Raw genomic sequence first — 26,923 nt, forward strand, 5'->3', positions numbered from 1 at the left:
TGTTTTTCTATACTTTCACAGCTTCTTACTCCCAAGTACAAAATTCTGTAAACACCATAGTTATGTTACAATAAGTAAATGATAAAACAAATTATGGTGTTATGGAATATCACTTAGCAATGAAAAAGGAACAGTTTGTTAATGTATGCGGTTGTATGTAGATACAGCTATCTGGATGAATCTCCAGATAGTTATTCTAAGTGCAAAATGGCATGTCCCAAAGGATCCATACTACGGATCTGTTTATACAACATTGTTTTTTTGAGGCAGGAAGGACTTTAACAAGTGATTCTCCTACCTCAGCCTCCAGAGTGTTGAGATTACAGATGTGTGCCACTGTGCCCATTTTCTATAATATCTTTGAAATTATAATGGTATACTAGTGGAAAACAAGTACACTTAGTCAGAAACCAGAAATGTGGTTTTCCCACTGTTAAGAAGGGATTGTAAAGTAGCTAGAAAAGTATTATACAAGGAAGCCTTGGGACAACTAAATTGCTCTCCATCTGGACTGTGCTGTTGATCACATGAACCCTCCATAGCTGATAACATTTCATGGTCCATACAAATGAGTTCGTGTAAAACTAGCGAAATTGAAGTAAGGTGCATTGATCCTATCACTGCCAGTTTCCTGCTTAGGATACTGAATTAGAGTTATGCAAGGGAGAAACTGGGTGAAGAGTACACAGGATCTCTCTAGTTCTGAAAAGCACACACTAATCTGCAATTTCTCAACAAAAAAAAAAAGCCTGTGGGGTGCCTGCTGCTAATAAAGCGTATTATTTGAATTTAATTTCAAATATTACTACTGCTAGTTTTGAGTGAGGAACTTGAATGTTTTCCTTTCACATGAAGAATGAAACGTGATGAAAATTATTGTTTCTAGTTTTAAGTGTTATTGGAAAAAGCATCCAAATGTGCTATGGTAGGGATTTTGTTTGTTTGTTTTGTTTTTTAAGACAGGGTCTCTCTGTGTAACCTTGGCTGTCCTGGACTCACTCTGTAGACCAGGCTGGCCTCGAACTCACAGAGATCTGCCTGCCTCTGCCTCCCAAGTGCTGGGATTAAACACCTGGTTTCTCCCATCATTTATTACACAGTGCTTAGGCTCAAACCCAGGGCCTCCTGTGTGCTAGGCAAATTCTCAACCACTGAGCTACACTGTCCACCCTTAAATCCATGTTTTAAAAAGTAACTTTAATTCTATATGTCTGAAGAGCACAGGCCTGATACTTGCAACTAAGAATAATGCTTTCAAACGGAGAAAATGGTTTTGAGGGAAGCCTAGCTATGGAACAGATATTAGGAAATAGTCAAGAATAAAGCCTGTCTACATAACACCGAAACACTGGTTAGCACGGAACACTCCCTGGCTTTGTTCAAATAATATCTTATTTAATTTGATTTCAGGTAAACATGTATGATATTAATGATGGAAAGGGAACAGGGAGGAAGGGCAAGATTGTAAAGGCCTTGATCGGAAAATAAGTAGTTGTTGAAAAAGTTTAGAAATGAAGGCAGAATAATATGAAGGAAATGTAAACAAAACTGTGTTTTGCCCTAAACAACGTTCTGATTCACTGTAATGGACCAAGGGTTAAGAATATAAAGTATTCATGTTTAAAGGAGTGATCGCTTATAAACGTTCTCACAGGTTTTCACGAAAGAGAGCTATACTTTTCAGTTATAAATACAAATTTACCTTCCTGCATTTCTTTCCTTCAGTTTTAAAGTCAGCTTTTTGTTTTGTGAATTAAAACTTCATTTTCTACACACAACAAGGTGTGGTTTCCCTAGAGTCGGAGCAAGGGAACCGGTGAGTTGGCTTAGCAGATAGAGGCAGGGGCCATCAAGTCTGATGACCTGAGTTTGATCCCTGGGACTGACTCATACAGAGGATGGAGACAGACGGCTCCTGTAAGATGTCCTGTGATCTGCACTGCATTTCTGCTATGACGTCAGCATGAGTATAGGTATGTGCCTGAACACACACACACACACACACACACACACACACACACACACACACGTATAGTACAGACACAGGCATGCACATCCCCGCAGCACACTAAAAAATGAATCAAGTTTCAATTATAAATACCAGAATATAAAAGCAGTGATAATTATGTAATTAAAAAGACACTTGGATTTGGCATTTAAATTTTTTTTCAGTATAACTTCATCTTCTGTCCTACAGCAGTATTGCCATCAATCCTGTGAGAGGCAATCTTAAAGTATTGTGAGTGACTAAAGTTATCCAGAGATTTAAACATTGCCTGAGGACTGGCCACATACAAAATAATGGGCACATTTAGCACAGTTTTTGTTTTTTCATATCTCCTTAATCCCATGGGCATGTATACATAAAAGAGATTGTATTCACTCACTGGTCTTATTCTGGAAAATTATTCACATCTTTAAATGCTTGGCTTTAAAACAATCAATTAGATTGATTTATGTTATATTCAAATCTATTTGGCTGACCTTGACTAATCGCACATCTTGATGTTCTCTCTCTTCTTTTGTTCTTTCTTTTTTCCCCCTTGGTGTTCCCTTAATTGAAAGAGTTGCCATATGGTGTCAGAAGACACTGACAATTTCACTTCAGATGCCAGTGTGGCAAGTTACCATTTAAGTATGCTTGAAATGAGGATGGAAGTGTTTGCACTGGCCAAAAAAATGTTCAGCATGCTCTCTGCTGGGCCTTTCTTTATAAGGTTGGGACCAAAGTATAAAACAATCTGCTGTGTCATGTGGTTGTACAGTGGCTTGAGAAAGAGAATGTCACTGGAGTTTCCACATGTGATGGACAAAGCCAAGCACGAACTCACGTATCCTTGTAGTGGGGGTAAATCTGATTTATGTAGCTAGTCTCAAAGGGGAAACTTAAGATATTTCTAGCACAATGCTACACCAAAGGCTCAAAGATCACAGAAGCAAGGGTGGAAGGATTTTAAGAGGTAGAGCACAGGGACGTTTGCTGGAAGATGTCTTCTTTTTAAAAAATGTCTCTTCACTTGAGTGGAGAGCGGGGACTGACTCTGACACGAACTCTGGTGCCCCATATTTGACCACTTCCCCTTGGTGGGGAGGCCTAGTGGCACTCAGAGAAAGAATAAGCAGGCTACCAAGATGAGACATGATAGCCTATGACCATATAGTGGGGGAGGAGGTCCCCCTTGGTCTTAGACCTAGGGGAGGGGAGTAGGGTGAAAGTGGGAGGGAGGGAGGAATAGGAGGACACAAGTGATGGGACAACAACTGAGATGTAATCTGAATAAATCAATTAAACTTAAAAAATGAGTGGAGGGGTAGAGAAGACAGAGTGGATGTGGAAGAAGTAAATGGGGTAGGGAGTGGATGTGGGGGCAGTGGAGGGGGTGGGGAGTGGATGTGGGGGCAGTGGAGGGGGTGGGGAGTGGATGTGGGGGCAGTGGAGGGGGTAGGGAGTGGATGTGGGAGCAGTGGAGGGGGTGGGGAGTGGATGTGGGGGCAGTGGAGGGGGTGGGGAGTGGATGTGGGGGCAGTGGAGGGGGTGGGGAGTGGATGTGGGGGCAGTGGAGGGGGTAGGGAGTGGATGTGGGAGCAGTGGAGGGGGTAGGGAGTGGATGTGGGGGCAGTGGAGGGGGTGGGGAGTGGATGTGGGGGCAGTGGAGGGGGTGGGGAGTGGATGTGGGGGCAGTGGAGGGGGTGGGGAGTGGATGTGGGAGCAGTTGTAGGAATGAGTAGGCAGTGATCATCATCAAAATATGTTGCATGGACTTCTCAAAGAATTAATAAAAATATTATGTTACTTTGAAAGATAGTATCTGGCTAGACATAGTGGCGCATGCCTGTAATCCCAGCACTAGGGAGGTAGAGGCAGGCTGATCTCTATGAGTTCGAGGCCAGCCTGGTCCTTAAAGTGAGTCCAGGGCAGCCAAGGCTACACAGAGAAAACTTGTCTCAAAAACCAAATCAAACCAACCAAACAAACAAAAAGATGTTATCTTAGCTCCTTAGGTGGATGCTCATAAAGAGAATTTACCTCTTCTGAAGGCATAAGCAGAAATGTATAATAAACCTAAAGAAGATCTATCTCCTCTGCCACACCCCTCCTCCTCAAATGCTCCATGGCCTACTTCTATAAATAAGCACATGTTACTGTAAAATAAGCAAGTATTTTAAGGTCTCATTTAATTATGTGGGATGGGTGTATGTGTGTGTGTGTGTGTGTGTGTGTGTGTGTGTGTGTGTGTGTGTGTGAGAGAGAGAGAGAGAGAGACAGAGAGAGAGAGAGAGAGAGAGAGAGAGAGAGAGGGAGGGAGAGAAAGAGAGAGAGAGAGAGAGAGAGAGAGAGAGAGAGAGAGAGAGAGAGAGAGAGGGAGGGAGAGAGAGGGAGGGAGGGAGGGAGGGAGAGAGAGAGAGAGAGAGACAGAGAGAGAGAGACTGCACATAGCGATGCTTCAGGAAAACTTATGAGAGTTGGTTCTCTTCCTCAGCTAAGTTATATGTGCGTCCCAGATAATGAACTCAGGCTCTGACTTTTGGCCTCAATTGCCTTTTCTCAAATAAGCCATCTTACAGCCCCCATACATGAGCCTTTTATTCTGGAGGACAGTAGGAAACGAAGCTCAGGATTTTCTTTACCGAAATTATTCACATATTTGTCATCGATTGAAATATATTACGAAGTTCTGCGTGCTAAGGCAACACATATCCAGGAAGTGTCTTCTCAAAGCCTTCATTCCCAGTCCAACAGGGGCTGTATCACACACATCGTGTTTAGGTTTACCACACACTCCTGCTTCCAGCTTCTGAAGAGGCAAAGCACAAAACCAGACTGAGCTTACAGAAGCTATTATTTCTGTACTCCAAAGGACCCACTGATGAGAGGACGATTGGTTTCTTCTATGAATTTCTCCCTAAGGCATTCAGAATGGCTTTTCCTAACCCTGAGATTCAAGGCTTTTCATGTTATCACACTGACAAATCGTCTGTGCTCTCTTAAGTCAGTGTCCTCAATTAGACCGTAGTTCCCTACAATCCCTAGAACAGCATTCTCGGTGGCTGATGCCACTTTAACAATGAGTAAAAAGCAGATGCATATTCAGCGCTTAGACCTGTAGAAACTTACTATTTGCTTTGTGTTGATTTTTCACTTTTTTCCCTTTGGTTATTAATGCTAGTACGATGTCCACACTAGAGTCAGGTTGCCTGAAGGAAGGGAGAAATAGCATACTGAAGGCATTGGGAGTCTTTAATGACTTATCTTGCAGTAGCATATGATAGTATTCTCTCTATATTCTCTAAAATCATAATGCAATTGCTGAAGTAATTAAATGCATATAAAGATAAATTTGTGAGTAGGACTTTTTTTTCCCCCCATCTTGTCATCTTATTTGGCGCAAACCAAGAGGCTCCAATAGCATTTGCTTCTAAGTAATCACTTATCTAAAGGGTACATATTGTCCATTGCAGCTTAGACAATCAATTTCTTTCAAAGCATCATAGCATCGTGTGTTATATAGGTTTGCTCCTCAACTTGGCACGATTGAGGAATAGCAGAACTTTTAAAAGGAGGGGCTCAGTATGACATCTTTGTGTCCATTTCCTTCCTTCTCCTTCCTTGTATGTTTTGGTTGTGATGTGAACAGCTTTGCTCAATTGCCTACTTGATGGTGTGCTGCCCTCACCCACGCCCAGAGGCAAGAGGACCAAACACCCGTGACCCAAAAGCTCTGAAACCATTGATCCAAGCTAGCAGTCTCTCTCTGTACACTGATGATCTCAGCTGTTTGTTGCTGTGATGGAACTGTAACAGGGCCTATCTAACCTGGGAAGGACAAATTTCAAAAAAAGTTCTCTAAGCTATTACTCTATGGAAATACAAATGTTCCCACAAAAAAAATAAGGAAGAAAATGAACTAAATGAATAGAAACACAACAAAGTCAGCACTTTGTGTTTTCTTATTGGTGTTTGGTTCTGTATATGTATGCCATGTGGTATATGTATACGCTTGGTCACACGAGTATGGGGGCATGTGCGTGTGCTCGCTGAAGCCTGGGGAGGCTGACACTGTCTTCTCATTCACTCTGTTCCTTCCATGTTGAAGATGTGCTATTCTCACTTGCCATTCTCCATTCACTGGGTTTATGGGTGAGCCACTCAGCTTTCCCGTGGGTCCTGATGACTCTTGCCTTATGCTTGTCCTCTGCTCTTTACACACTGCACCGTCTCTTTAGCCCAACTTTGGGTTTTACAATGTGATTACATCCCTGGGCATGCAGTTCAGTGGTAAAATGCTTGCCTAGCAAGTGCAGGGCCCTTGGTTCAATCCTAGTATCTAAAATAAAAAGTAATTATAGAGTAAGGCATAGTTTGGCCAAGGTAGCAAATTTATGTAATACATCACTTAAAATATTTGCATATATATATATATATATATATATATATATATATATGATTTAGAATAGAGTAATGGGTTATGGCAATATTATATCTTCAGAGATGCATATGTATTGTTACAAGTGAACGAAGGGGTTGTTCTTACACATTTAATTGTTTCCACTGTCCAAGCATACATAAATGAAGAAAATATAACACTATTTTTATTGTCATATTATTTTCAAATATAGTCAAATCTTAAAAAAACAGAATTACCCCAGCACTATTAGGGAAAAGGTTAGGATTCATTTCATGATGAAAGAAAATTTATATTATATCCGAGTGCCAAACTATAAGCAGTAATCGTGTATAGGAAACACATTTTTCCTGGCATTTCAGGAAATATTCATGTTCAAACGAGAAACTGTATATGTAATTCAAATGATTTACATGGCTTTTTCAGATTTCTGTATTTTTATTGGCTTTGTTGACCTTATTAAATATATCTGTATCTGTCTGTCTGTTGTCTATCTCTCTGTAGTTCAGACATATGCTGTCATGCAGGCCTTCCTCTTAAACTCTTTTTAAAAGGTCTATTTTCTATTTATTCGTGTATGTGTACCTGTGTAGGTTTGTGAATGTGCCTGGGGAGGCCGCAAGAGTGCCTTGAATCCCCTTCACCTGGAGCTACAGGCTGTTGTGAACTGCCTGATGAGGCTGCTGGGAAATCTGCAAATGTTCGTAACTGCTGAGCCATCTCTCTTCATCCTTAAATGTTCAACAAAAACGCAAATGCAGCTTTACCCTTTTCAATCAATACACTAACACAAATGACTCGCCACTAAAAGAAATCTGAGGAGAAGCCCTGCTGGTTCTACTTTGATGAACAACCAAAGATAGTTTTCAGGAGACCAGTCACTTTTTATCTGCTGCTTAGAAAAGCTTCTATTTCCTGAAGGTTCTTAACCATCTTCTCACTACTTCTTATTCATCTCTGTGCTAATCTCCCATTTTACATTTGAGTGGTCATAAGAATGAATGAAGTTCTGAATGTTCTGCCCCATCTCCCATAGGGTGGTGCAGATCCCTCCACTGACAATAGCTTATTGTAGAAGAGGGACATTAACTCCATAATAAGTGCAGTGAAACAAGAGCTGCACTGCAATCCGCTTCCTTCACTCTCTGACCCTGTGTGGGTGCAGCACTTTATGCAGCTATGTGGATCGCTGGTGGCAATCTAGGCAGCTCCTCTCGCCAGAGCTTTATATAGAAGCAGTCTCACAAAGAAGTCATGTCCGTGACTGCCAGCAAGAGATGAGGCACCAAATACTTGCAGGGTGAGGCGGGGGGGGGGGGGGGGGGAAGAACAGCCAGAGATCAAAAAGCACAGTGTTAGTAGCCAGGACAGCACCATGAAGCCAAGGAACCTCAAAATGTTGATTTTTATCGCCCTCACGGAGCTATAGATAGAATGACGAAGGAGGTAATATTTAGTTTTTGGCAGGAAGGAGATATTTCACTTTCTGCCTCATTTATTCTTTGGGGGCACTATGTAAGTACTCTTATCACAGAATAAAGCCCATCCTTCTCATAGTCTCATTTACTCACTTGTATTTCTTTGCGCATTAGTGTGATTGTACTCTGGGTCTGTCAGTGGGCTAAGCGCTAGATTGATTGTGATGAATGATCAGATTTCTTTCAGTGAACTAATCCCTGCTATGGGGGAAATTTACACAGCATTATTAGTAGATGCTGTCCACCTCCCCATGCCAGTCATATTATTTACATGCCTGTCCCCCCAAATCCGTCTCCAGTACTCAAAATATGAAAGCACACATGAACTGTGACTGGAGACCAGTGGCGATCCTTTGCCCAGTATTGCAAGGCCCTGTGTTTGTTTCTCACCATGACACCCAAAAACTAAAGATATTTTTAAAAGGCAGAAGAAGGCCTGCCTCCTACTCTTTCAGTAGGAAAAAAAAATTGTCTAAGCATTGACCACTTTAACCATGTTAACCATGTTTATAATTTTTTCTACAAATACGTGTCTTTTAAACAGAAACACAAAGACTTGTAGCTTTTTAGAGATTCATTTTGTTGTGTCTCTGTGTGGCTTTGTTGGGGGTGGGGTTGTGAATGCAAGTGCAGGTATCTGTGGAGGCCAGAAAAGGGTATTACATCACCCAGATCTGGAGTTCCAGGTGGCTGTGAGTTGTCCAAGGTATGTTTTTGGAACCAAACTCCAGTAATCTGGAAGGACGGCATATGATTGTAGCTGCTTAACCATTTCTTCAGCCCCAAACCTATATCTTTTAGAATCCAAAGGAATGCCACTTTAAGAATCCATGACATTTGGGGCTCAAAAGATGGCTCAGCAGTTAAGAGCACTGGTTGCTCTATCAGAGAACCAGGGTTCTATTCCCACCACCCACATGTTGGCACTCAACTGTCTCAACTTCTGTTCCAGAGGACCTACTGCCCTCTTCTGGCCAATACAGGTACTGCATGCAGATGATGGACAGACACACATGTAGCCAAAACACCCATACACATAATAAACTAAGTTTTAAAAATATTTCTTTTTTTTTCGAGACAGTGTTTCTCTGTTTAACAGTCCTGGCTGTCCTGGACTTGCTTTGCAGACCAGGCTGGCCTCGAACTCAGAGATCCACCTGCCTCTGCCTCCCAAGTGCTCTAGTTAAAGGCGTGTGTCACCACACCTGGCTTAAAATATTTCTTAAGAATGGGTAAAATCTAAACAGCACTATTAGTAGAGAGGGAAACCTTATTGGACAAACAGATTCCTGTCCACTTTCCCTGATCAATCGCATCATTGACACAACCGCCTTCCAAATCCTTTTCCAATACTCAAAAATTGAAAGCACACATGGGGTGTGACTGTATATCAGTGGCTGCGAGACTTTGCCCAGTATTGCAAGACCCTGTGTTTGTTTCTCACCATCACACCCCAAAAGTAAAGTTATTCTTTAAAGGCAGATTTGCCTCCTAGTGGATCAATAGAAACAATGGTGTAAACATTGAAATTCGAATTCTACTATTGATTTAAAAAGAGCCATGTCAATTCTATTGATTGGAAACTGACTGGATGCTAAAGTAAATAGAAAACAACTTCAAGTTGTAAAGAGTCTAATGTCTTACTTTGCCCAGGGAAGCACAACAAAGAAAAATGTTAAGTTAGAGGCAGAGTATTTTGAAAATAACTTGGGAAAAACTTGAGCTGTGCAGGGAAGAAGCTGCCTGGGGAGAAAAATGGAGTGGCTCAGCTTGGAGAGAACTAAAGCAGGAAAGAAGCAGCCACCAAGCAGGACTTTCATAGAAGGGATTCCTGAACTAGCTAGAAAAGATTTAGACTCCTTTAAGTTTAGCCCATGAGCCTAAGATATTAGCAGTCCAAGAATAATACACATACGTAAATACATAAAAGTTTGGCTGGAAAAATGGCTCAGTGGTTAACAGAAATTCGGCGAGGTTAGGTACCTTGTCTGAGATCACGCAGCACAACAACAATAACAAAGACCCAAATCCAAGTAGATTGCACTACAAAACCCTTGCCCAAGTCATCACTACTGTGTATCTGCCAAAAAGCTCATTGCACATTTGTGGGGCTCAGCACTGTGAAATGAAAGACATGAGAGAGCACTGTCTCACACGGAGTTTGCTCTCAGAAATATTGGCTTCCTCAGTAAGTAATCCATTGCTTCTTTAGTTTGTTTGAAATTGTAAGTGCTTTTTATTAGTAGTATTTTAAAATTATTTTTAAACTTTTTTCTGTGCAGTGTGTGTGTGTGTGTGCGCGTGTGATCACAGCAGACACTTGTAAGCTGTCGTGTTTGGTATGTGTGTGTGATCACAGCAGACACTTGTAAGCTGCTGTGTTGGGTGTGTGTGTGTGTGTGTGTGTGTGTGTGTGTGTGTGTGTGTGTGAATGATCACAGCAGACACTTGTAAGCTGCCATGTTGTGTGTGTGTGTGTGTGTGTGTGTATGTGTGATCACAGCAGACACTTGTAAGCTGCCATGTTGTGTGTGTGTGTGTGTGTGTGTGTATGTGTGATCACAGCAGACACTTGTAAGCTGCCATGTTGGGTGTGTGTGTGTGTGTGTGTGTGTGTGATCACAGCAGACACTTGTAAGCTGCCATGTTGTGTGTGTGTATGTGTGTATGTGATCACAGCAGACACTTGTAAGCTGCCATGTTGTGTGTGTGTGTGTGTGTGTGTATGTGTGATCACAGCAGACACTTGTAAGCTGCCATGTTGTGTGTGTGTGTGTGTGTGTGTATGTGTGATCACAGCAGACACTTGTAAGCTGCCATGTTGTGTGTGTGTGTGTGTGTGTGTGTGATCACAGCAGACACTTGTAAGCTGCCATGTTGTGTGTGTGTGTGTGTGTGTGTGATCACAGCAGACACTTGTAAGCTGCCATGTTGTGTGTGTGTGTGTGTGTGTGTGTGTGTGTGTGTGTGATCACAGCAGACACTTGTAAGCTGCCATGTTGTGTGTGTGTGTGTGTGTGTGTGTGTGTGTGTGTGTGTGTGATTACAGCAGACACTTGTAAGCTGCTGTGTTGGTGCTGGCAATCAAACCGAGGCTCCTCTGGAAGAGCAGCCAGTGCGCTCAACCACCGAGCCATCTCTCCAGCCCCTGTTTATTTTGAAACATGTTCTCATATAGCCAAGGCTGTGTACCCAAAGGTGTCCAGGAACTGCACATCCTCCTGAGTGGTAGAATTACAGGCCAGTAATTTTATTACACTCGGCACAGCATTTTAGTTAAAAACAAAAAGCAAAACCAAAACACCATGTCTATTTTTCTCTTTTTAAAAACCCCATGTTAAAACCCATATTGTCAGCCAGAACCTGCTTTCCCCGTGGGACTTCCTCCTAGCAGCTTGCTGCAGTGCTCGCTAATATTGCCGAGTCTATAGGTAAGTAAACAAGAATGTGTCTCTCAGGACCTTTACCCTAGGGCTTCTCTTCACCTGCTAGCCTCCCAGGAGGCAGAGGTATCTGTGGTAATATGCATCACGTTAGAGCCTAGGATTTCTCGTTAGGCTTCCTCTATACCGCTCTTATGGAGACAGTTTTCCAGGGAACAAGGATGAAGTGGTCAAACTATAGTTCCTCCTTCAGCCAAGATGTCACTCGCCAGTCTCTCAACTGGGTTTCCTTTACAAAAGTTCTTTCGTTACCCTCTCAATTTTTGTCCTCCTGTGAGTTCCTTTCTAGTTTCTTGGCCTCTACACACTCCCACATAAATCCATGTGATAGGAAAGTGGGAGAAAGGGTGCTGGGGTTCAAGAGGGGATGGGAGCGGGACAGGGAGGAGAAGGGAACGGAGGGCTGGGGCCATCAAAACTTAGTATGTATGAGACTGCCATAAGGAAACTTGCTACTTGGTAAGCTAACTTTAAAAACAATGGCTAAATAAGACAAACAATTCTTAGAAAGCCTTCTGGTAAATGTGGACTTTTCCATATTCCTGGATTTTCAGGCAAGATTAATTTTCTAAGTGGCCTCCAGCTCCAGTGGATGTTTCTGTCCATAAATTCTACTGAGCATTGCACACTGGCTATTAACACCATTTTTGAAAAGCCAATTTTGAAAAAATAGTTAATTGACCCGTGCTGACATTTTTAGGGTTAAAATAATGTCAAACGTCTTCCTTGATTCTATACTCCTCCTCAGTTGAACCCACTACTTTAAAGAAAATAACTCAATTTACACTTCCATTTAGAAGCTAAAAATACACACAAGTAAATGCAGCTTGGGTTGAACACAATAGCGGAATGCAGGCACTTAATGACTGCAATTTTGACATCTGAAGGCCATAACTAAATTACTCCTTTTCCTAAAAAATCCTAATCTTCTCTATGCAAAATAGGTAATTACCATTAGTCACAACAATTATTATTTCTCAGAATGTCTGACTTATTAAAATGCTTCTAGAGAGCTCTGCCATCAGCTCGGTCTTTATAATGATTTCCAATTGCTGTGCAATACCCTCCAGATACCCAGGTAGCATCCAAGTCAAGTGCTGACTTACACCTTTAAAATAACTCCATTTGTAAAAATGCATATGTAAAAAATTTTTAAAAAATAATTCGCACAAGAAAAATAAATAAATAAAACGTCTAGTAGCCAGGTGCAGTGGCGCACGTCTTTAATCCCAGCACTCGGGAGGCAGAGGCAGGCGGATCATTGTGAGTTCGAGGCCAGCCTGGTCTACAAAGCGAGTCCAGGACAGCCAAGGCTACACAGAGAGACCCTGTCTCGAAAAAAACCAAAAACTAAGACAAATAAATAAATCTCTAGTGGATTCCTTTCCTATTCAGGCCATTGTAGGCCACCTGCTCCCTCCCATTGTGCCCCCACCCATACCCACCTATGTCCCTGCTTTTCTGCATCCTTGTGACATGCAGTCTGCCAGTTGCACTCCAGGTCCAGAAACAAACCCTTCTGGATTAAGTTTTTCTATTAATCTTCAAGATATTCATCTCTTCTCCTTCTCAGCACTTCCAAGAGTACCTGCTGTCTCTCGTCTCTCTTTTCTTTTTAAAAATTAGGTGTGTGTGTGTGTGTGTGTGTGTGTGTGTGTGTGTGTGTGTATACACATGCCACACTACTCCCATGGAGGTCAGAGGATAGATAACCTGTGGGGGTCAGTTCTCTCTTTCCCTTCATGTCGGTCCAAAGGCTCGAATTCGGGTTGGCAGCAAGTGCCTTTCCTCACTGAATCGTCTTACAGGCCCAAGCTCATGGAAATAATTCTATCTCATTTTACACGCACGCCTTTTATTCCAGTAAACCAAGTTCCAAACTAGTGTGAAACCGCTTCACTCCAGAATTCAATTTGAAATCTTTACCTAGAACCGCCTTGGCCTGACATTCATTTCATTCTTAGTTACGTCCCCAGATTGAGACTAATTTGGCTGGTTTTCTACAATGGTCCCTTTCCATATTGCTTTTCATGTCCTCCTCCTCCTATTTTCCCTCACCCTTATGAGTAAGATCTGTCTCTGCTGAAGTCTCATGGTATTTAGGTTCACCCCTTCTTGCTTCCCCTCCCTACTTCTAGTTTCCCATTTATTTATTTATTTTTTAAAACTCATAATCACTTTTATTTTTGCTTCTTCAGGTTACATATGGCCCTTTTGATACTGTGCTAAGTGACAAAGTTAGATTACTATCAGTTTCACCACCATAATTTTCTTTTTTCTTTTTTTCCTTTTTTTTTTTCTTTTTTCTTTCTTTTTTTTTTTTTTGGATGGGATAACCATTGAGATGTAACAAGAATAAATTAATAAAAAAAAAAGAAAAAAATAGTTTCCCATTAATTGAAGACTCTGTCATTTGGATCCTGAGTCCCTCACCATGAGTCTACCATCAGTCACCGCTATAGCCTTGAGTGATGTGACTTCAGGGATTTTGTCTCCATTCTATCTTCGTACCCCACTGCGTTGTGTACATACTCTCCACATTATGACTGCCCTGTCTAGGCAAGCTCGGAAATCTTTCTTATTGCCTCCTAGAACTCTCATTTTCAAATCCCTAGTACTGATCATTGAGTTCACCATGATTATTATTATTATTATTATTATTATTATTATTATTATTATTATTATTTCATATATGATATACAGGTATGAGTGTGGGCACACATGTGCTACAGTACCCAAGGGGAGGTCGGACAACAACTTTTAGGTGTCCGTTTCCTCCTTCTGTCATGGGATCTGGGAATCAAACTCACGTTGACAACCTTGTGTAGCCAAGCCATGTCACCAGTTCATGTTGCTGTCATTTGTAACTTGAATGCCCATGCTTATAACCCTGCCAAGACTCTCGATCCACAACCTCAACCTCTTCAACTCTAATGAACTTAATATTCTATGTTCTGCTTTCTAGCAGTTTGTAGAAATAGCAGTTCCTCTTGCTGTATCTCCCTCTCTTGAAGGCCACAATGTTTCTCTTCTAACTTTCAGTGCTTTGCGTGGCATTTGCTGTGTAATAATTAGAAGTACTGGGATGTGGAGCCAGGATTTCAGGTTTTACACCTTATATTTGCAGTCCACTAGATCCTTTTCCATGGGAGAGGCTATCAGCTTGTCTCTATGTAGTTGTGTTCTGTATAAAATGGACCTGCAGACATCTAGTACAGTTCTTCCCTTTTAAGGTGTTTTGAGGTGCCACCATTAAAAAGCCCCCTAATAGGATAGGAAATGAACAGAATTCTCAACTATTAAACAAATTCACTCAAGACTCAGAGAGACCAACATCTCATACGCTCTCCTCATTTACATATCTTAGCTTATAGTATTTATGTGCATGTACATGAACGGGGTGGGTGTAGGTATATGCTTAAAGCTGGCATGGAGACTAACAGTGGCTGATGCTGAGAAAGAGAGATGGGTTAAAGGCACAAGAGAAATAAAAATTGAAAGCAAGTTTTGAGGGGTGTAAGCATACAAAGTGGGGTCAGGGGATGTGGGAGTATAGGGAGGAAAAGAATCAATGAAAAACTGTGTTTGAAAAGGTCCCTGTGAGCCAGGCATGGTGGTCCAGGCTTGTGATTCCAGCACTCGAGAGGCAGAGGCAGGCACATCTCTGTGAGTTCGAGGCCAGCCTGGTCTACAAAGTGAGTCCAGGACAGCCAAGGCTACACAGAGAGACCCGGTCACAAAAAACCAAACCAAAACAACCCTTCCCCACCCTACCCCCCCCCCCCGCAAAAAAAGAGAAAATGCCCCTGGGATAGAACACAGCCCACTGAATCAACTAATCAAGCTGAGGGGGGAGGGGTGACAGTAACGAAAGTGGTAAGAAAGGGGCCTGCAAGGGTCTGCATCAGATGCTCTGGGTATATGTTCTGGCTGTCAGCTTGGTGTTTGTAGGTCTCCTAACAGTGGGAGGAGGGGTGTCTCTGACTCTTTTTTTTTTTTTTTGTCTCTGACTCTTTTGGCTGCTTTTAGGACTCTTTTCCTCCTGTTAGGTTGCTTTGTCCAGCCTCAATATGAGGGTTTTTTTTTTTTTTTGCCTGATCTTATGTTGCATCTTGCTTTGTTGGGTTCTGTTATTGTCTCTTTTTTAATGGAAGATGGATGGGGAGTGGATCCCGCGGAAGAGGGGAGGAAAGAGGAGGTGGGAGGAGTGGAGGGAGGGGAAACTGTGACCAGATGCATTGTATTAGAGCAGAATCTATTTTCAATGAGCAAAAACGGTCACGTGGAACATAATACTGTGTATGTTAATTTAAAATTAATAAATAAAACGCGGTGGAAGAGGGAAGGAGGGTGGGAATGGGAAGATACAAGTGAGGGGGATAACATTCAGGTGCAATCTGAATAAATCATAATAAATTAAAATTTAAAATATAAAAATAAGGAAAAATAAATAAATAAAATGCCCCAGGCTGCTTTATCAAAATAACCTATGAATATATTAACACTTCCTGGAATGAGTAAGTCATAGGCATTGGAAATATAGATCGATACTGATGTAATATAGTCAGTCTGAGTCCTTACTGTCTGGGATAGGAATATTTGAATGATAAGGGAAGAGTGGGGTGGTGACAGGATATAGGAAGCAAGGGTTGCTGAAAAGAGTGAAGGAGCATTGAAGCAGCATGGAACTATTCAGTCAATTTTCCTGGGGGCATTTGTTCTACATATTTGCATGAATAGACACTTATACACACGCTTTCCTAATTATTATCAGTAATTATGAGGAAAACTAATAGGCTGACTGATGACAATAATACAGTAAATGAAACATTAATTTGGGCGGAACATTCCAAAACTAATCAAAGACTACATTAAGGAATAAAAACAAATGGCATCTTTAGAACCCTGACAAAATATTCCACATTACTCAGTTTTAAAATGAAGAAAATGTATGCTTTGGAGAACTCAGTGAATTTACCCATTTTAATTTGTCTGAAAATCAGGGCCTACTAGCATTGTATCTTTATGTCTTTATAAATGAGTAATTGTTTAAGTCGCTCTGTATCTAGGTACCTGGATCCCAGGGGAAGCCGGGAGCACTTACACCTGGCTGAAGGAAGAAAGTGCTAAAACCGTGTTATAGAAAAGCCAGGTTATACAAAAGCTTCTAGTGTTTACACAGATTTCTAAATTACACAGATGACTTATTACCTAGCCCTAACATGTCATGTTCTTGCTAGTACAGCGCATGTTCCTGTCAGTTTTCAAAATGTTATTTATGAAACAGTACACTAATTTGCTCGCGTGTGTGGGCATCCAGTGGTTCTCAACCTTCCTAAGGCTGTGACCCTTTAATACAGTTCCTCACGTTGTGCTGACCCCCAAACCATACAACTATTTTATTTGCTACTTCATAACTGTAATATTTTCTAACAGTTTTTCATTGATTCTTCTCCTCCCTACATCCCTGACCTCACCTTGTACCTTTCCACCTCCCCCCTCCAACCTTCTTTCAACTTTTATTTCTCATGTACCCTATTACCCTCCTTTCTTTCTCAATTTTGCTACTGTTATGAGTCAATAATGTAAATCTCTGTGTCTTAGGGAATCCCTGTGGAAGGGTCCTTTGACCCCTTAAGGGCTTGTGACTCAAAGGTTGAGAGCCACTGTCCTAATCTTTTTTTCTTGGAGGAGTGAAGATGATGTTGTATCCTCAGCCCCCCACCCCCACCCCCCCCCCAAAATGCAAAGACATTTGTGGTCTGGAGTCTCCTAGAACTCAGTCTGGGTGGGTAGACAGGCAGGCAGCAAGTGACAAATCACAGTACATTTTAAGAGATTTAAAAAACAAGTGGCAAATACTTTGGACACTGTTAAGGGAAACCTCTTAAAAGAGATATTTAAACTGGTTTTCATAGTCATAAAGAAAAGCAAAGCTTCCTGAGTTAGAGAAATTGTTAGATGGTCATTTTGATTGATGTGTGGTTAGAGGGGGAAGGGGAGGGGGAGTTGGGGGGGAGGAGCCAAGGTAAATAATGCAGATCTTTTCATGTGTGGAAAAGTTTAGATTTTGTCTGAAGATTAAATTAAAAAAAAATAAATGCTAGGTGATTTGGAGAGGACCCATATATGTAAACACGCTTGGCAATGAAGACTTTACCCAAAGAAAGTATGGATTTTTAATAAAGTCGGGCTTGAAGTAAAATTTTTACAAGGCCACTTTCCCAGCCTCTGTGGATGGTGAGTGTCACATGGAGACCAATTGGAAGGCTAGCAGTGATTAGGGGGAGAGATGATGCTGGCCTGGACTTTGATAAAAGCAGCAGAGGCGGGAAAAGAAAAGGGGTGTAAAAAGGATGCTAGAGGTAGAATAAGCAAAGACGTAATGTTGATTGAGATATAAGAGAAAAGACAGTCCAGGAAGGTCAAGGGTTACTTTCAGGCTCTAAGGCAAGAAGGATTTTAATGGACTTGAGGAAGTGGAAGCAACCGGCTGTGGCTGGATCTCAGAGAGTAGGGAATGGAGCAACCTGAGGGGGCGAAGTCAGAGTGGCAGGCAGTAACCTGGAAATTCCTGATTCCTGGACGAATAATGGCACAGGAAGTTGGTCTCCATCACAGCAGGAAGGCAGTCAGCTGAGACTTGCCTTTCCTCAAAAGCTATTTTGGGAGCTTAAGACATATCTCAGGTGACTGTGTGCTTATCTCTCTACCATACCCTGGGGCCAATCCCCAGCACCACACAAACTGTGGCAGTGACACACAGGCTTGGAATCTCTGCCTTCCAGAAGTAGAAACCTCAGGAGTTCAACGTCCTCCTCAGCCACAGAGAGTTCTGAAACCAGAAAGGGCTACATGAAACCCTGCCCCCACCCAAGCCTCCCCCTCCCCCTCCCCCAAGAGACTTTGTTTGCAAGACAGGTTTAGGCTGAGATGGGGAGATCAGTTAGAGTCTATTGTGGTGGCCGGAGAATGAGGATGATGTCACAAGACCGCATACAGTCAGTTCCTTTAGATTACCATCTTGTTGGCTTACATAGCAGCAAACTCCAGCTCTTACTGGGCAGTGTACTGTCCTCTCACTTCATCTGTGTATTATGGTTTTATCCCTCATTTCATTTCTACAAAAAGCAATTTTTATACAGCGGGGTGAGTTTGTCACTCTGATTAAATCCTTCCTTCCCACACACTTACTTGCTCTAAATTTGGTGAGTGTTGGGGCTTTTGAAATGTTGTGAACCTCACTCTGTAATTCACTTCATTAGACACAGTCAAAAATATAAAAAGAACTAGTTTATCCTTCCCAAATTATTGACTTTGCTGACATAAACTACATTCAAATATAAGCATTTCTTAAGGCAACTTATCCATAAATAGCTTATTTAACTTAAAAAAAAAACCTGTCTGTTCAGCAAGTGAGTATTTACATGTCGTACATATCTAGGATAGAATTTGGTGTCTGTCTCTAGAGTGTTTGGAAAACACTGTTAGAAGTTGTGGGCTGGAAAGATGGTTCAGTGGGTAAAGGGTACCTGCTTCCAAACATAATAACCTGAGTTTAATCCCAAGAACCTCCATGGAGGAATGAGGAAACCAGCTCCCACAAGTGTCCTTTGACTTCCACACACATGTGACAATCAGGAGTTCTAGGTCAGCCTTGGCTACATAGTGAGTTGGAGGCCATCCGGGATATGTGTCACTTGGTCTCATAAAAGGAGGATGAGGTATAGAGAGCGCTTGTTTGGTATAACAAGTGGAATAAAATATTTGAAGGTCATAACTTGAATCAGGGGCTACTATTCAGCATGTGGAGAGACTTCAACAAAATATAAATAAATCACCCTGTTAAAACTGGTGGTAGAAGTAAACATATATTTTTTTAAAACGAAGACATATAAATAGCCAACAAATATATAGGAAATCCTCAAAAATCTATATTCACCAGAGGAATGCAAATCAAAACTATAAGGAACTATATTTCATACCCGTTAGACTGTAGTTCACACACACAAAGTGCAAAACAATTTTTTGTTTTTTGACACAGGGTCTCTCTGTGTAGCCTTGGCTGTCCTGGACTCACTTTGCAGACCAGGCTGGACTCGAACTCACAGAGATCTGCCTGCCTCTACCTCCTGAGTGCTGGGATTAAAGGCATATGCCACAAGACCCAGCTACAAAACAAAATTTTAAAAAGAAGTTGTGCCCGCCAATTGGTTATACAATATCAAATGGCCAGCCCTGAAAACATACCTACAAATAATATTATTATACAGACGGAGAAGGTTATAGTTAGGAACATAGGTATGTTCATATATATATATGCTCACAATGACAATTAGTGAACAAACAAAGCCAAGAATTTGTAAGAGAGCAAAAAGGCATCCCTCCTTGAGAGGTTTTGAAGGAAGAAAAGGGAAGGGAGAGATTTTGTAATTATAATCTTGAAAAAAGTTAAAACAAAAATCGTGCCCTTATTCAATGGCCAGGTAAAATTATTTCTAATGTCATGAAAATGTCTTCCAATGAAGACAAGAAGTTGCACCCAGAAAAACAGTATGGTTCCCTAAAGAAGAGCTTCACAACACAAACTGATGTGCCCACCTGGATGACTAAAAGCTCAAAAGGCTTAACCCCTCGATGAAGAGGTATAGGCAATTAATTGCTACCAAGAAAGGGAGACTCAGTCTTTTCCAGGGACCAGCTCCTTGATAAGTTATACAATCCTAAGTGGTCATCCCTAAATATGAATACATATGAGCACAATAAATGGATTCGGTAGATTATGATTTATATGCATGTGTATATAATATGTAAAACAGAAGAAGCGGCCATGAAGTTGAGAGGGAAGAAGGGGAGAAGACATGGGAGGAGTTAGGGCACAGTGTGGGGTGAAAATGATGTGACGAGAGTACATACTCATGTAATACATCCTCAAAGTGTTTAAAATAAAAGAAAAAAATGCCAAGGCAAATACACAGTGATTTGGGAAATTGGAATAGACATTTATCTCCAAGGATGAGGATGTACATTTTCTATAATAGTAGTAGTAATATAATAACAACAATAATGATAATTAATATAACTCTCTCCTCTATCTATAGCTTTCATTTATAGAAAAATATCAGATGAAGGCCATAAATAGCCAGGGCAGAGGATATTTGGTTCCTATATCACAAAATTATGAGTAAAGAGTGCAGATAAATCCTGTCCATTAATTGCGTCGTTGGGTCATGGAGATACAGAAAAGTACAAGAACACTGGCAAGATAGAACATATTTACACAACTGCATGGTCATGTACAAAGTTCACAGGGAAAGAAATAAATGCCCCCCTGTTGTCGACAACTTGGCATGCCACTAGCTGTTTGGTTTTGTTTTTTTGTTTTTTTCTAATGGAGGTAAATTGTTTTATAGAGTATCAGCAACAGAGGTCATTCTGTGACCATGACGCATCAAGGAAGAAGCAGTAAATTGTGATCACATATGAAGACAGACAAAATGTGAACAATGTCAAAGCCACAAAAGTGACCAAGTAGCCACATATCTAGGGTGATATGAATGGCTAATGCTGTTTCATTAATGATGGTTTTAGCCTCTGACTGGTCTTTGCCATTTATAAAAAAAAAAGAATTTCTTTAGAAATCATCAGAGACTTTCCCTGGCTTTCTAATTGCATACAAATATATCTTGATTTGCCCATGAGCTTCCTGGTTTTTGCACTGAAAGACCAACACTGAAGAAGACATAGCCCAGTCTTACTACAAGTGTAACCTAGAAGCCTAGTCTTACTGAGACACCCTGTGGCTTCTAACAGGAAAAAGCTCATTTGCTTTTGAAGTGATAAACGCACCATTTTAAACTACAGGCCTTTTCCATTTTTATTTTTACATTATAATATAATCACATCGTTTCTCCCTTTCTTTGCTTTATTTTCCTGCCTCAAACCCTCCCATATACCATTCAAGAGGCAGGCCTAGTGGGAAACTGGGGCTGAAGGAAATGGAGGAGGAACCAGAGGAGTGAGTGCTCAGGTGCATGGGTCACAGCGACTAGACGGATTTTCTAAAATGGTAATCTCCAGTTCTGACAAAGCCTGGGATGATGGAAGATAAACTCATATGCCTTTGTGGGAGGGTAAATTGTTCCTCCATCCTTTGTGGCAAAGCAAATAGAACAAAATACTAAGAAAAAGACAGCAAGAACAAACTCACTTTTCCTTATGTTGTAAAATAACCATTCCGTGTTATATGTATCAACTGCATCACAAATAGTTTCTCCATGAGGTCCATCATCAGCAATGAAGAAATCCAATGCTATACTAGTTAGTAGTGGCCATACTAGTAAGGACAAACCTGAAGCTACAGGCTTAATTATTTACAGTTGACACCATTCATTATTAAAGCATAATATTCATGGAAAGAAAGGTGTATTGTTAGGTGCCAATAGATGTTAACTATTATATCATAATTTTGCTATATTTTCTTGTTTAGGTTTTTATTAAAATTGACATATAAAAGCATAAAAGTCATACATATTAATGTGGTGATTTATGGTGTTTTGATGTACATATATACATTTATTCGTATGGATCAATTTCTAACTCCTCAAACACTGATCATTTTTTTTTATGCTGAAACCATAAAAACTTCCTTCTTTAATACAACTTACTTTACCTTGTTATCTAAAGTTCCACTGTGCAATAAACAGCAGTCCAGAACTCCTTAGTCACATCTAACTGTAGCAGTTTCTCTACCTTGCTGCACTTAACTCCTTGTTTTTTCTAGTTTGCTTCATCTATTTCTCTCTCCTTCTAACCATCACCCCTTCTTCCTGTCTTCTCTCCTTTCCCCTCTCCTCTCCTCTCTCCCTCATTTTTGAGACAGGATCTTCCCGTGTAATTCAGGCTGGGTTTGAACTTAACGCTGATTCTGCCTCAGCCTTCCACATGCTGAAACTACAGCCATGTATCGCTGCACCTGGCTTCTGTGCTAATTTTTTTCAGTGTGCTTCTTTGATTTTGTGTATGTTTTGAGATGGGGAGCTCTCTCTATTTCCCATATTGAGCTCAAATTCTCCATTTTCTAGCACCAGTTTCCCGGGCAGTTCTGATAGCAGGTGTGGACCATGCGTGGCACTAGGCTCACTGTGCTTAATTCCAAAACAAGGCTTAATGAAGGACCTTGAAAAAATGTTGCTGGTCATATAAGTGCTTCCTGTTAAAAGGTCTGTTCAGAGCCACATATTCACCTGATGGTCTACATGCCTTTTGAGGGATTTACTGTGAGTGACCCTTGGTAAATACTTTAAATTCAGCAATGGGGCATTCACATTTCACACACTCATAGTCCCTACTGTATACCTGCAGGGAAAGGTTTGAGAACAGGACTATTATTTAACTAGATACTGTTTGTACTTTAAAAATAGCAGGAGAGTCAATAAGCAGAATATGGCCGGGCACAGCCAAAGAAACCCAGAACACCCAGGATCTCTCGGCTTAAATAAAAAGGAAGTCATTTTTGTTTTTGTTTTTGTTATTTTTAGACTAAATTTAACCTCCAGTCTTTACCAGAAAGCTGTATTGTTTCTATAAAAATCAAAGGACTTGTAAAAATTAAGAATGTTCACGGGAGGCTAATGAAATTGTTGTAGCTTGAAAGGGAAATGTGCAAGAAAAGTGTTGCTGCTAATCCTTTGGTACTGCTGAAAGGCTGCTGCGCCTGATTTCCCCATAGCCAGAGAAAGAAAGCAGCAGCTTGACTTCCAAACAGTGTCGGTAAACTGCCATATTTCAGGTGTATAATTTCTATTATTAACCCAGATTTTAATTGTCTGCTTAAATTGGTTTGCATTAATTTTCTTATAGAAAATTCTTGGTCATGATAAATGCCAAACTACTGTGTGCATTTGCTTACAGCTCTTCATTTACCTTTCAAGTGGCATTCTTTTTTTTTTTTTTTTTTCTTCCAAATGAAAACCTGAATTCTCAAGACTAACTTCCCTGGCACAGTTAATAAAGTAGATGATTGAGTTTCATGAAGACCTCATTAGGAAACCATTCCAAGGGAAATCTTTGGTTTTGAGGTGACTTATTCTCCCATGGCCTTTTTAACGGGGAACATTTCTTATAGAGTCCTTTGCATGTACTCACGCATCCCACAGGGCGACCTGAATCTTCATGCATACAGCAGAGTCAGATTATCCTTTCTGTACGTCTCACTAGCTTACCATTTGCCATCTTCTAACAGTACCAATGGACCGATTTTACAGTTTCACGGAAACATATACAACCGATTTCCGGGTGACAATGAATCAAACTGAGTAAATTAAAATAGCATCAAAATTAAAATGCTATTTTAGTGTTGATGGAGGTAAAGACACAGTGATGTAAGAGGCTGAAGACACTAACAGAGCTGTCTGTGTAAACCTGAGAGTAGGAATCACCTCATTGGTTGTTGTTCCTGTCACTGGAACAAATTAAAAATATTAACGAAGAATAAAGTAATTGCAAGTAGTACAGTCATTCTAGGTGGGAATACAATTTAAAAATCAAACAAACACATTAATTCTCCTAGGGAGTCAATCATTACTTACCAAAATTTGCCATCTGTATCGTCTGGTTGCCAGTCTCTGGAGAATTATAAATCACAACAGCATCAGCATTTCTTCGACCCGCTGTTTGAATTTTTTCAGAAAATGTGCAATTACCTCGTTCTATCAGCGCGATCCAGGGCTTGTCAGTGTTAGTAAATTCGGTATTGTAGTCACAAGCTTGGTAGTTACCGTTCTTAGGGATGCCCACCACTCCCATAGCATTAGCCAACGGTGAGGCTAATCCATAGACACCACACTCACATGTTTCTGTGGTAGTGTAGTTGCTGCTTTCGTTGTGGTAAGTAACAGTCACATAGGCATTCATTGAAAACGGTGTTGTACTTTGAAGTAAAAAAGTAAAAATTAGCAGGAGCTGAAAAAAGCTGTACATAGTCTTCCGACTCATTGCTCATTCATTTGTTCGTAAAACTTAAGACGCCTGCAGGTATTTCCAACTATCAGTCACCATTGTCCACTCATGCCCCTTCTAAACAGAAGTTTGAAATTTCAGTTGCAGGCAGGTAACCGATCTCACCTCTAGCAACATAAGCTCTGAATACATCAGCTCTCTTTCACTTTATCTACATTCCCTTCTGCTTGTCCCTCCTCCACATACGCGCACGCGCATTTGCACACACACACACACACACACACACACACACACACACACACCTTAGCTGGACTATATTAGTAATAGTAACAACACTATGAACTTTATTCTACATATCAGTTTATCAGGATTTGATGACTTCCTGCAGTGAATTTTTTTTCTTCTTACTGTTCCAGCTAATGCACACTCATAAACACGGAGTGGATTGGAATGAGGAACTGGACTCTTGGGAATCCCATGTGACAAGGCTGAAAGTCACCTCTCTCAGAATAGTTAAAACACAAAACTGGTTTTCCAAGCCCTGCTGAAATATGCTATCAACCAGCTGAGCTGGGAATAGGTTAATATCCCTAATTTTAATTGCTATGACATTAGAAGAAAGGATTTAAATTACCTGTTCCTCTCCAAATTTCTTTGTGAATTATTTTCTATGGAAGTTCCCCAAGGAATAGCCTCTGTTGCCTCGTTTATTCATTGGAAGTAAACATATTTCAGGAGTTTACAATCTCTTTGAGTACAGTGCCTTGCCCACAGTAGACAACCAAATATTTGTTCATTGTTATCTACAGGTTGCTGGGTCCTTAATTCTCCTCGGGTTTTGCATTCTGTAAAGGACTATTCAAGCTTTAATTTTTTTTCCTCTTTTTGTTTTGTTTTGTTTGCTTGTTTTGATACAGAGTTTCTCTGTGTAGCCCTGGCTGTCCTGGACTTGCTTTGTAGACCAGGCTGGCCTTGAACTCACAGAGATCCACCTGCCTCTATCACCCTGAATGCTAGAATTGCAGGCCTGCACCTCCCGCATCTAGCTAAGCTTTCATTTTAAACACTAAGAGCTTTTTACGTTTTCTTCCCAAATGTATAGACAGCTTATTTCACTGCCTTCTTTGTTTTAAGCACAGTTTGAAACTAGGACTACCATAGATCCGACCGCAGTTGCACACATATTGCCAGAAGGTCAAAGGGTTCGTGCAGTTCTCTGGGATGGGGAGATTGCAATGTGTGCTGAGGGCTGCTGAAGAAATAGATGAGCAGACAACAAGAGAAACAAATATCAGGAGGCTCACTGGGCTAAGAGTTAGCAATCTGTAAAAACAGGTATCAGGCTGGTGGAGGAAGCAGGTCAAAAGAAAACCTGTTACACCAGAAGTCCAAAGTCCAAGGCAAGCAGTCAGCAAGACTGGGGTAATCCAAGGAACAACCTAATAGAAAACAGGAAATGTCGTTGACGGACAGGAGTAACAAAGGAGCTTCTTCATACTTTTTGTGTTTAATTAGTAATTTATTAATAATTATTAATTCTCCACAATTTTCTAAATTAATAATATAATTAATAACTACAGTCTAACTGGAAAAAATGCCAAGGTCTTGTTCTCATGCTCTATTTAAACAAGCTGTTCATAGGCCTTCTTTGAACACCTCCATTTTGATGTGTTAAAGACACAGGCAATGATAAAACTGGAAAGGTATTACTGTTATTATGATGTTGTCGCAAACTAATTCTCTCATGGCCTATTAGAGACAAATTCGACATAATACATTTCCAGAAAGTTACTTTAAACTCTCCTACCGGGAAGACTCATAAAATCACATAGATTTGTGAAAAGCTAGCAAACTATGATAGAAGGCAGATTTGGGTGATTGTTTAAATTTTTATTTATTTACTTATTTATTCACTTTATCCCAATTGTAGCACCCTCCCTCCTCTTCTCCCCTATCCCCCTCACCTCCTATCAGCCCACCCTAGCACATGAAGTCCCAACAAGACTGCCTGCATCCTCTTCCCCTATGATCTGGTGAGGAATCCAGCCAGGGGAATGTGATCAAATAGCAGGCAACAGAGTCCATGTCAGAGACAGTCCCAACCTCCACCCCCACCCCCACTCCCCTTACTAGGGGACCCACGTGAAGTCTGAGCTGCCCATTGGGTACATATGTTTAGGGGGATTACTTTCAGGCCATGCATGGTCCTTGGTTGGTGCTTAAGACTTCATAAGCCCCCCCTGGGCCCTGGTTAGTTGGCTCAGATGGTCTTCTTGTGGAGCTCCTGTTCATGTCCTTTTATCCTCCTCTCCACTCTTCCCCAAGACTCCCTATGCTGCTGTGAATCTCAGCATCTGTTTTGATTTGCTGCTGGGTGGAGGCTCTCAGAAGATTGCTATGCAGCATAGCATTAATAGTGTCAGCAATTGGCTCTCTTTCCTGTGAGGGTGAGTCTCAGGTTGGGCCAGTCTTTGGTTGAATGTTCCCTCAATCTCAGTTCCCTCTTTATCCCTGCACATCTTATAGGCAGGGTAATTTTTGGTTCTAAGGTTTTGTGGATGGGTTGGTGTTCCTCTCCCTCCACTAGGAGTCCTTTAGTTAGAGGGTGTCCTATAGTCTCCATGACTCCTGCTACTAG

At 41.1% G+C, this 26,923-nt stretch overlaps 1 protein-coding gene across 1 annotated transcript in view; it reads right to left on the bottom strand.

The window, feature by feature from the left end:
• RNF128 (ring finger protein 128) overlaps nt 1-24,618 on the bottom strand; it is a 104,505-nt gene extending 79,887 nt beyond the window's left edge. Inside the window, exon 1 of the mRNA XM_084790736.1 lies at nt 23,916-24,618. Within this exon, the coding sequence (XP_084646862.1) occupies nt 23,916-24,321 (406 nt within the window). The 5' untranslated portion in view covers nt 24,322-24,618. The remainder of the gene's footprint in view (nt 1-23,915) is intronic.
• Between the last annotated feature and the right edge of the window lie 2,305 nt (nt 24,619-26,923).

This window comes from Acomys minous (assembly GCF_964271855.1).
Source record: "Acomys minous genome assembly, chromosome: 7".
In the NCBI taxonomy this organism is placed as follows: Eukaryota; Metazoa; Chordata; class Mammalia; order Rodentia; family Muridae; genus Acomys; species Acomys minous.